Genomic DNA, 12,074 nt, shown 5'->3' with positions numbered 1-12,074 from the left:
TGTCACTGCATCATACAACCCAGTATTCAATAAATATCATTCAGATTCTCAGCCAACCCATTGACTTCTGCATACAAAAGTACATTCACACTCCCAGACAACATACCTTTACCATTATCACAAGCATCCCGTATATATTTATTTAGAAATGCACTGAAATGCTTTAAAAACTTGATATGGGCCAGGATTTAAGATGAGCCTTGCTGTATAGTTATAGGATGTAAAGGCTTTTTTGAGCACCTTGGATGCATTGTAAAGGGTCTCAAAGCCTCTTTGTTTCTCCACTTCTCCAGACTGTGCTCTGGAGGTTTTAGACTCCTCTCAAACCAACATCCCAGAATAAACCAAACTTTTAGCAGTCCTCCATTTAGGTTTGCCTGTCATCTATGTGCTTTCTCAAAGCCATCAATTTACACCAGTTACTGTTGTGTAGATCCATCTTATTTAACAACAGTAATAGCACTTAGACTTATATACTGCTTCACAGTATTTTACTACCTCTCTAAGTGCTTTACGGAGTCAGCATATAGCCCCCAACAATCTGGGTCCTCATTGTACTGACTAGGAGTAAATTGCATTCTATCTTGCCTTTTGGTGCTTTGGAAAATAGTTTGACCCCCCTCATCTTTATAGCAGCCCCTCAAATATTGGAGCACTGCTATCATGTCTCCCTTATTCCTTTTTTTCATTACACCATAATCATTTTTGTTGCTCTTCTCTACACTCTTTCCAGAGTCTCAACATCTTTTTGTATTGTGGTGACATATTAGCCATTATACACCTCTTTGATGGGTTTCTCACCTTTAAGACATCAGTCCCAAAGTCAGTCCAAGAGCCCTTCCTTCTTCTATGCAAATATTTTCCAATGGAAAATGCAATTAACTCCTAATCTCAGTTTCTCTGGTCAGCTGGATAGGACAATGCTGGCTAGGTATCTGCATGAGTATGTGAACAGTTAGCAGGAAGTAATGGTTGTATGCAGGGAATTATACAGAACACTGGAAAAATAAGAACTAAATATTGCTAAAGAGATTATTATAGGCCCAAAGATTTGCTAGATACCACACAAGTCTTAACATTTATTTCATTCAGATATTGCCCCATTTTTATAAGTGAGAGACATTATCATTCTGATTTGTCACAATCTACTACCTGTTACAGTGTTCTTAAGCCAAAATATGTCCAGAGTTATTTTCTCATATACTTACAGAATTATACAACACTTTCCACAAAATAAAAGCACCCAAGAGCTGTGATCCCACCCATATTCACTGAACTGATATAAACTGTTGTATTAATTAACATTAGCACACTTAACCACTGGTTGTTACATCATAGCAAAATATACAACATATCCTCTAAATTATAAACATGTAAATGTGAACTATATTTCAGAAAAATAAAGTCTGATGAAACAGGTACTTTATCTTGTAGTCTTACAATAAAACATACAAAGTACACCATCATTTTCCAGATGAAGAAAGTGCAAAAGAAAAACATATCCTGCCTCTTTTTTCTACTTTTTTCCTCTCAAACAACAGAAAAATTGTGCTTACAAAAAGCAATAAGTGAGCAAATAACTTTGAAACAAGTTCTTAAATCTGTAACTTGTTTCAGGGATTTTTTAAAAGAATATTTGCATATGAATCTCTGATGGGAAAAAAACAACTTTGCAATCATGCCAACCTCTTACACATCAGAACAATGAAGTGTCTTCTTTCCTGATGAAACTATTCCCACAAATCCCATTATCATGAAGGTATAATGACAATAATGCGAACAGAAGCAAGATTGCAAATCACCAATCTCTCTTCTCATTAGCAAAATGCCTTTCCATACTGCAGCTTAATGAAACAGCAAAATATCAGGGATTCTCTCAGGTATCTATCTCCTTATTTAGCATATTAATATCTCTAGGTATATCATTTAAAAATGTATCCAGTTTTTTTACTGTCATCCAGTTGCCTACTAATGCTTTCATGTCATATTTGTTTTACTTGACTAATAAATATTAAATGGACTAAGAGACCTAATTTGGCCATAATTACTTATTTTTCTTTTTGCCCCATCTTCTAGAACAGTGGTTGCCAACTGGTGGGCTGGGGACCACTGGTGGTCCACGAGAAAATTTTGGTGGTCTACAAAGAAATGTCCCTCCCCAAGCACTCCCCCCAAAGCAATTAATCCAAGCTTCATGGGAACACAAGGCTAATGAAGACTGGCCCTTTGGTCATCCCAGAGTAGCTCCTCCAGTCTATGGCAGGCCAGTGCACTCGGGTGGAGGAGCAGCTGCTCTGGGATGACCAAAACACCAGTCCTGTGACTACTGCAGCTCTGGAATATGGGACTGACTTTCCCACCAATGTCAGCAAGCCACCGTCAGTCAAAATTCATATTAGTGGTCTGCGGGTCTTAAAATTATGAGTTTGGTGGTCCCTGAGGTCCAAAAGGTTGGTGCCCCTTTTCTAGAAAACTGAGAAGTTATTGCTGTACAGTCCTTGGTGAACTCTGAGCTTGGTTGTCTGCTTTTTAGACATTTCATTACACAAATGAAATGTCTCATGTATTGATAGCATCATAATGCATTGATGATGTTACCTAGTTGTGCAATGAAATGTCTGCAAGAAAGGAAGCTCAGAGAGCACCAAGGACTCTATAGTTCAATCCTGAGCTACATATATTCACTTCTGTGAGAAGTTTTATTTATATTGAGGGAAAATCACTTTTCCATATATTCTATACACAATGAAATTGTGTATTTAGCATCAAATAAAGTTTAAATAAGTAAATCATGGTCTCAGAATTGTATTGTTAGAGCCTATAAATTAATTTGCTGTCTAGTAGAGAATGCTAAACAATTTGCATTCAGATCCTGTTTTCTAGTTCTACTACTAAATCTACTACTACATGTTTCTTGACATAGAGGGTGAAATGTTTCTAATCAATAAACCCTTCTTTTAGCAGAATGGGGGCCTAGGAAAAAGTCAATGTCAAGAACTTTGAAAGTTTACTCAGAGCATTCTTCATGCCACCAGAACCATTTTTGAGGTTGGAGGGAGCACAGGTCTGCTCATAAAATCTTGCATTTTAATTCATCCTATTTGTTAAATAGGAAATCCCTCCATAACTTTAGCAGAGTCATTTGGAGTTGGGAAGTAGTAAAATCAAATCAATGAAACAGAACTCAATATTATTGGATCACTTCAACAGCATTACAAACCATCTAGGTAGTATGATTTAAAAAAGGAATAACTCATTGGGCTGTAGGCCTTAAAATCAGGAGTAATATAACAAAACATTTTGACTTACCTGATAAGGAACTTATGTAATCCAACATCAAAACTTCTGTGGAAGAAAGAAAAGGGAAAGGAAGGGGAGGAGAAAGAAAGCAAAATATTACAATTTTTATAAGATGCAAGTTTGAAATCATGATCAAATTATGATAATGAAAATGTATTCTAACTGGTCACCCAGTTAATATTAATACGTTTTTTTGGTTCATATAAAATGAAAACTGTAATTAATCAAAAGAAAAAATGTTTCCAAATTGTTTCTTTTAGCTATATAAGAAAATGAATGGAGAAAGAACTAAAACCTTAGATCCACTATAGATTTTTCTACTTTTAAAATTTGCTTTCTGAGACATGAAAGTGTAACCACTGAAACAGACTGAACAATGAGCTTGAAATCACATTTAAAAAATTTTTTTAAAAAATGATTCGAAGGGAAGAAAACCTGAGGAAGCAAGAGCAGCTGAGGGAAGAGCAGGAGATTTGAGCAGGAGATTTGAAAATAATAGTTGTGGAGATCAAGGTTGACCTTGAGATGAAGGAAGAAAAAGGGTTTAAAAGGCTTGAAAAAACAATGTTGATTGGGGTCAAGCAAAGTTTCTTCACAGCAAATTGGCTCAAGAACTTGAAAGGACAGCTCAAAGAGAAATGTGTATAAAAATAAATCAATAATGAAAACAAAGCCAAAGACAAACACAATTAAACTCTGGAGGAGTTCCTGTGTTTTCTGATGTTAAGAAGTAATAGAAACAACTTAAGTATTAATATTCAATGTTTCCATTCAGAGGGGCGTTTGAACAGATGATGAGACATAGTATTGGTACTATTTTCTTACGACAAATAAACCTTTCCTATCAGAAAGCATGAACTTTTCCTTCCCTTTTTCGGGAAAAGAATATGTGATTAAAGAACAGTTTTGTCTTACAGGGTAGAATTTGGCAAAACGTTCACTACGAGTGGTTAAGTAGGATTTGGCCTCTCCCTCTTGTGGAATTTGCCAACATTAGAATCCTTTTTGACACTATGCCTAAGAAATGTGAAAAACTTTTGTGGAAATTCAGGAAGGATATTCATGCAGAACATGGCAAAGCAAGGCGTCCAGAACTGTTTCTCTGCACTAGGTTTTTGACTGACTGACTGACTATATTGTGTGTTGGGGTATCATCTTTACTTTCACAAAGACCTAAAGATTCCTTCTACTGAATGATTTCTGAAACCATCTCCAATTTCTCCTTTTCTTTCCACCCCGAGGACCCTTTTCTATTTATTCTGAGAAAGGGATATCTATCTATAAGCCAAAAGTATGGAACCAGGTGGGGTGGGGAATGAAAGAGAGAGGAGAGAAAGAATGAGTTATGGGTAAAATATTTTTAATCAATGTCATTTTCAGACATTTCAGAAAATAAGGGTTTCATAAATTTTTCTGAGCACATCCCTCTTTGCACTTTGGATTAATTATATAAAATTTGTTTTCTTTTTCTGTGTACTGAAAATTGTATTACTTAATTACAGGAATAGAAAAAGCGGGGTGCCGTTCATTGATTTTAAATGTGAGGATCATCTACGCCTACCATTTATTTTCTGGGTAATCAACATTCCTGTAGAATTAAAAGACTGTGTAATGTGTAGATTTTCCTTCACCCTCCCAATAAAATCATTATTTTTGCAAAGCACTTTTCCAACACCAAATTTATTTGTGGATGGATGGATGCATGTACACACTTTTATCTTGCTCTTTAGTCAAAAATTCTCCAAGTGAGGTTAGCAAAATCAGCAATAACTTGAGTCCCTTTTCAGGTTTACAAGTATTAAAAAAAACAACATAAGAAGAGGAGGAGGGAAAAGTTCATTTAATTCTATAAGACACAGAAGAAAATTCATTACTAAGGCAACTAATAGAAGGTAGACTATGGATTATTCTAACAGTAGTGGAAGTTTATACTTTTCCTACTGGTGTAAAATCCAGTTTGAAAACACCCAGTTCTTATGACATATTCTCTGATTCAAATAAGTAACTTCTGGCTTTTAAGGTTAGATTCCAAAAGCATTTTTTTAAAATGATAAGGAATAAATCTTCACTATCTTCATTTTTAAAATGATAGGAATGAATTCCTATGACTAGAGTATCTTTGCATCATGGGCAGTTCCAAAATATAGGCAAATCTGAGAGGTCCTTAGTGCTCCCTGAAGTTTATTGCTTTCTTGCAGATGTTTCATTACCCAAACAAGGTAACATCATCGGCACTGATGATGATAAACCTAGTTTGGGAATGAAACATCTGCAAAAAATCAACCAAACTCAGAGAGCACCAAGGAACCCTGGTTTCAACCTTGAGCTACAAACATTCTCTTTTATTAATAAGTAAATCTCCCAGACACTATACTTCAGGAATAATTCATGTATTAAATTTGATCTAATCTATGCAGGAGGGGAAAGCACGTAAAACAATTTGATTAGAATTAGATTAGAAGAACTTTATTGTCATTGTACAAGTACAGTGAAACTGTGGATGCACCCCAGCAACTGTTCGCAATACAATAAAACCAAAGCACTTAAAAATGAAGATTAGAAAGATAGAGTACCCATGTGTCCATTTGCAATTTGAGAGTACAATATCTACGAATATACACAAAATATACATCCAACACTGACTGTAACGCTTAGCTGAGTATAATACACAAGAGACGGATTGTACTGTAAAATGTTATTATACATCTGAATGGGGTATTGAGATTTCCAATCTTTTCACATCTTAATGAGGTAGTGACTTCGTCTTTATTTGTGGTTCAGATGGCCCAGGGAAAGAAACTATTTGTTAGTCTAGTGGTGTAGGATTTTATTGACCTAAAACACCTTCCAGATGGCAGCAGGTCAAAAGGATAATTGCCAGGGTATGAGGGGTCTTCTATAATGGCCCTGATTCTGCTTTGGCAGTGGGACCTGGCTAAATCTTCCAGGGAGGGCAGAGGGCAACCAATGATCTTTTGAGCTGTGTTTATTCCCCTCTGTACAGTTTTCCTGTCCTCACCTGTGGAGCCTGCATACCACACACCCAGACAATATGTCAGAGTGCCCTCCACAGAGGCTTTATAGAAAGCCAGCAACAGCTTCTTATCCAGATTGTTCTTCCTGAGAACCCGCAGGAAGGGTAGCCGCTGCTGAGCCTTCTTCAATATGGCCTTGGTGTCAATATGGCCTTGGGAACCAGGAGATATCAGCTGAAATATGGATGCAAAGGAATCTGATTGTAGGGACAGTTTCCACTCGTGGGGCGTGGTCCTGTCCATGTTTCCTGAAGTCCCTAATCAGTTCTTTGGTTTTATGGATATTCAGTGACAGATTGTTCTGTGAACACCAGATAGACAGGTTCTCTACTTCTGCCCTATATGCCATCTCATCCTCTCCAGAGATGAGACCAATCACGGTTGTGTCATCCACAAACTTTATGATGGTGTTTGTTGCATGGCTTGGTGAGCAGTCAAAGGTATACAAGGCATATAGCAGGGGGCTCAAAACACAACCCTGGGGGGAACCAATACTGAGTGTAATAGTGGAAAAATGGTGGAGGCCAAGTCTAACAGACTGTGGTCTGTTTGTCAAAAAGTTCTTAATCCAGGAGCATGTGGGGGTGGGACCTGCAGATTATACAGTTTGGTTACTAGTATATCTGGGATGATAGTGTTAAACGCAGAGCTGTAGTCCACAAAGAGCATCCTCACATAGCTCTGTTTGTTCTCCAGATGACTCGGCGCTCTATGAAGTGTGATGGCCACAGCATCCTCTGTAGATCAGTTTGCTCTATAAGCAAACTGATGTTGATCAAAGGAGGGCGGGAGGCAGTCTCTGATGTGCTGTGCAACTAGTCACTCAAAAACCTTCATAATGGAGCTTGTTAACACTATGGGCCTATAGTCATTGAGAATGTTTATATTTGTTTTTTGGGGAACGGGGATGATGGTTGCAGCCTTCAGGCATTGTGGGATGATGGCATGTGTTAAAGATAGATTGAACAGCTCTGTAAGTATTTCTGCCAACTGGTCAGCACATGCTTTAATTACTGCACCAGGAATGCCATCAGGCCCAGCAGTTTTCCTGGGATTTACTGCTCTCGGTATTTTTCTCACCTCATGCACCTGAAGAGAAAGAGGTGCAGCATCGTGGTCCTCGTGAGGCAGTATTGTCCAGGTTCTTGGTGGTCTCAAAGCATGCGAAAAAGCTGTTTAGCTCCTCTGCCAGAGTGCTACTGCTCTCGCTGTTTGTTGGGTCCTGGCCTTTATAGTTGGTCAGGGCCTGTATCCTCCTCCACATCTGCCATGGGTCACTGTCAATAAAGTGGCCCTCGACCTTTCTCCTTAGCATGTTTGATGCCCCTTCTCAGCTCAGCTCTGGCAGTGCTGTACTGTGAGGTGTCACCTGCTCTAAAAGCCAGATCACGGGCCCTGATCAGTCTGGACTTCGCTGGTCATCCAGAGTTTCCTGTTTGGGAAGGTCCGTATGCATTTGTCCACAGTGACATTTTCTACACAGGTCTTCATGTAGAAAAGCACAGTCTCTGTGTATAACTCGAAGTCCTGTTGTTTGAAGATGCTCCAATCTGTGTGGGCAAAACAGTCTTGAAGCTGGGAGACGACATTTTCAGGCAAGCATCTAATAGTTTGACTGCTAGTTTTTGTTCTTTTCCTAAGGGGAGTGTAGGCTGGTAGTAAAAGCAGGGTGAAATGGTCTGATTGTCCTAAGTGGGGAAGAGGTTTTGCTCTATAAGCATGCTTAATATTTGAATACACATGATCAAGTGTGTTTTTTCCCCTGGTTGGGCACTTAACATGTTGGTAAAGTTTGGGGAGCACAGTTTTTAGGCATCCTCTGTTGAAATCCCCAGCAATGATATGAACGCCCTCAGGATGAGCTCTCTGTTGCATGGTAATTATGTCTTGAAGGTGACTGAGAGCCATGCTGACATTAGCATCTGGAGGTAAATATACAGCAGTGATGGTAACTACTATTTGTTCCCGTGGCAAATAAAACGGTCTACACTGAACAGTCATGGCCTCTAAATCTGGTGAGTAATGGCTGTTTGTTATTTTGCTGTTTGTGCACCAATCTTTATGTACAAAAATAATTAGGCCCAATCCCCTTCTCTTACCGGAGGCTATATTGCGATCTTGATGGTACGATCTAGAGGAACCATATTCAGAGTATTAAAATTATCTTTAAAAATAGCTTCTTTTTATTTGACAGGCTTGTCAAGATTTTAATGCCCTCAATCGAAACCCATTTAGCACAAAGAAGCTGAAAATTCTTCAGAAGCTGCCTCACAGAGGAAGAGAGAAGAATATGTCAGCTTGTCTGCCCCTTCACTGCTTTCAGACTTCAGTGGCTGAACAATGTCTCAGAGGTGAAAGAATCACTGTTTGTTAGATATCAGGGAACACAGGCAGGGCAGAGAAAAGGCTAACCACAGGTAGAAACAAATAACTTAGAACCATAAATTGCATATCAATAAAAGACCAGCACAGGTATGATGTATCCATTTTTTTGCAAAGTATGTATGTCTTTTTCACACAGAGATAAGGGCAGAGGGTATCAGGTTATGGACTATATGTGCAGGTTGTAGGCAAGTGGGCAGGCCAGGATCTCAAACATTTGTGCTCTCTTTCTTACTCATGCACACATTTGCACAAACAAACATACAAAGCATTTTTATTCAACCATTAATCTCATTCACATATTGTACCAAGCCAAAACTTGCTTAAATATGATTTACTGATGAAAAGTGGCTGATTTCCTACCAGTAATGGATTGCCTAACTTAGTGGCAGATTAAGGCTCACTGGTGCCCTAAGCACCCCTCCTTTGTACATACTGTACAAACGAAGTCAAGCTTAGGCTACATAAAAGTTTTTGTGGGCCTGGTGCCCTAAGCACATGCTTTGTCTGCTTAATGGTTAATACACTGCCCTAACTTGATTTGTACATCTATTCTCGTTCTTCTTTTCTCTCTCTCTCTCACACCCTTTCTAGCTCAGCTCAATACATAAGAAAGTGGGGGAATATATTTTCATCTCCTTGTACTTGGAAAGCCCCCAACTCGCCTCAACGCTCTTCTATTGCCTGAAAACAACTGACCATGAAAACTAGCAAACTATACAGTAAAGTGTCAGCAATGCTGTTACTTCCCATCAGGTTCAGTGCTAAAAAGAAGAGCTGATTGGCACATACTTTGCTTTTTCCAATTTCAATATAACCAGCAGCAAGATGGCATCTTCTGGCTTACCTTAGAGTCAATTAAGTCTATTCATTAACCTTTCCTCTTATATACAAATAACATAGATCCAAGCTGTTTGCATGTGTTTAGCATTATAAATGAACTATTTGGGACTTCTAGGAAAGAAATAGAGAACTGAAAATAGTTCCACAAAAAGCAGAGCTGATGACTGTGGTGAAATGAAGAGCAGTTGAGTAGGCCAACTCTTCCAAATTCCTCTCTGGACAAACAGATGATTTGCTATCACACTCCAAGTGTTCCAGAAAGTTGAACTTCACAAAGAGACCAAAGACAACAGTTTCTGGAAGATTTAGACTTTGGTAGACAAGGGAATGAATAAAGATTTTTTTTAAAATTAGAGAGGGGAGGGATAAACAGCAAAAGGCTGATTAGAACTTTAATTTTGGAAAGCGACAATGGACTAAGAGTCCAGATGGATTTGAAATAAGACTTTGGAATAAATTATAATAATCCTTCCCATGGAAAATGTTTTTCTTTTGAACATGATAGGAGAGTTTGAAGATTGGATACAAGTGGCAACTAGAAGGAACTAAAGTTTACAATTAAATAAGAGCCCTTACATTTGTTGGGATAAGGGGAATGTCATTTCTTTATATATTTCTTTTCTTGTTTTTTACTATATTCTTTTTTCTGTGCCTTTTTTTCTATTTTGGTTTGTATTTTATCGATATTAACTATAATTTTTAATAAACATTATTAAAATTCAACCTGTCAACTAATGTGTTGGAGTAAAACCAAAGGCTTTTCCTCATTGCAGTCTTTGCTGCTGGTGTCCTATGCATAAACCGGCTGGAAATGCATGTGCCTGAACAAATCCTTTTCTAACGTTTAATGCCTTCCTCCACTTTGGCTTCAGCAATGGCCTGATATTCTGGCCCTATAACTCTTGATTGATAGCTTTCTTGCTTCTTCCTCCACCACCCTCTTGCCAGAAAAGCAAATGCCAATTATTTTCCTTTTGTAAGCATGTTTTTGAGTGCTGGTGGCAAGGAAAATAAAGTATATCAATTTTATAGTTCTTCCAGTCACTTGAGCTCGAAGGCACTTGGCAGAACTCTTGTCAAGCTCATGTATTTTTGGGGGAAAAAACTGGACAGCATTACACCATCTTCTACTGAATTTAAAATCAAGCAGACAAACACACCAGAGTTTTACAGTTCTTCCACAAGGGAAAACTTGGGCAAAACACTTGTCAATGAATCCCAATTAAAAGAAAAGAAAAAACAAAACCAAGGGCCAGCATTTCACACTCCCCGCCCCCTTGAATATTTTGAAAAAACAAACCAAAACAAATAAATGGCCAATAGGATTACATCTGAGCACCCACTTTCAATGCATCCTGTTCTGTTGTGGAACAAAGACGGATTCAAGACTGCAGTTGAATTCAGCTCTATATTAAGCGTCAGTAACTTCAACTAAACTCAAGCCGCGGCAGCCTCTTTTATAGCGGCTGCTCACAGCTCATGGCCAATGGCATTGTTTTAAACTTCCCACCATTGGTGGACCAATCGCAACAGTTGTTAAACCTCCAATCGCTAGGCAGCAGTGGTTGTCCAATCAGAATGTGGTATTACGAGTATGCAAATGTCTATATACAACACTTCCTTCCTATCTCCAGCCTTTCATGGCAGACCGATTAGAAGCTCATTGTAAAATGGCCATCAAAGGCAGAAAATGGGAACCTACTCACCAGAGCACATAGTTGCCAAATGAAATAAAGGAAGATGTGGAAGATGGAATCAAGCACAGCAGGCAGACCATTTTTATTTAATTATAAATTTCAGCGATTGACTCGGAATCAGTTTGGGCTTTCACCTAAGGCTGAGCTCCCATAATCTATGTCCACTGAACGGAATGAAGACAAAGATTTTGCACTGCTAGTGGAAAGGAATTATATCCAGGGGGCACCTGAGTTCTGGCAATTCCAGAAAGTTTAGTAGTCCCAAGACCTCAAGCATAATTTCTGCAGCACTCTTGGATTTGCTGTGATTCCTTTTACCCCTTTATTCCCTTCTTTCTACATAAAATCTGTTTGCAAAAGCAACAGGATGAAGTGTTTTCTTCTCTCTCCCCCTCCCTTTCATTTGGCTTGCTCTCTGCCCAAGGTTATTTCATTTCAAAAAATTTTACTTTAATGCAGATTAAACAGAACTTTTCTATATTGCAGAATACTGAAAAATTGCAGAGAAACTTTATTTAATGTATAGACTTCCCATTAGAGAAGTACAAACTGAATTCCAAGGATTACATGTGCCTTCCCTCTTAAATAACTTAGCTGGGATCCTCAGAAATCTTCATAAGTCATTACTGATATAATTTTTAATGTGAAGAACGGGGAAACGCTCAAGTACATGACATGAAGTTTAATGATATTTAATTGTGTTTGCAAATAAATGTAAATGAAATCAAATTAAATACTTAACTCACCCCATTCATTATATATGAAATATGTGCTTCATACACCATTCAAAGGTGAAGTGGGAGCTTCACCAGGAAAA

At 38.2% G+C, this 12,074-nt stretch overlaps 1 protein-coding gene across 1 annotated transcript in view; it reads right to left on the bottom strand.

Annotated features, from left to right (window-relative positions):
* The window catches only part of HHAT (hedgehog acyltransferase), a 143,048-nt gene that overhangs the window by 73,793 nt on the left and 57,181 nt on the right, over nt 1-12,074 (bottom strand). Inside the window, 1 exon segment of the mRNA XM_026695807.2 lies at nt 3,310-3,345. Within this exon segment, the coding sequence (XP_026551592.2) occupies nt 3,310-3,345 (36 nt within the window).

Source organism: Pseudonaja textilis, chromosome 1, assembly GCF_049901715.1.
Source record: "Pseudonaja textilis isolate UNSWEBS1 chromosome 1, rPseTex1.2, whole genome shotgun sequence".
Lineage (NCBI taxonomy): Eukaryota > Metazoa > Chordata > Lepidosauria > Squamata > Elapidae > Pseudonaja > Pseudonaja textilis.
The sequence above is the reverse complement of the archived record's forward strand: the minus strand, read 5'-3'. Positions and strand labels throughout refer to the sequence as shown.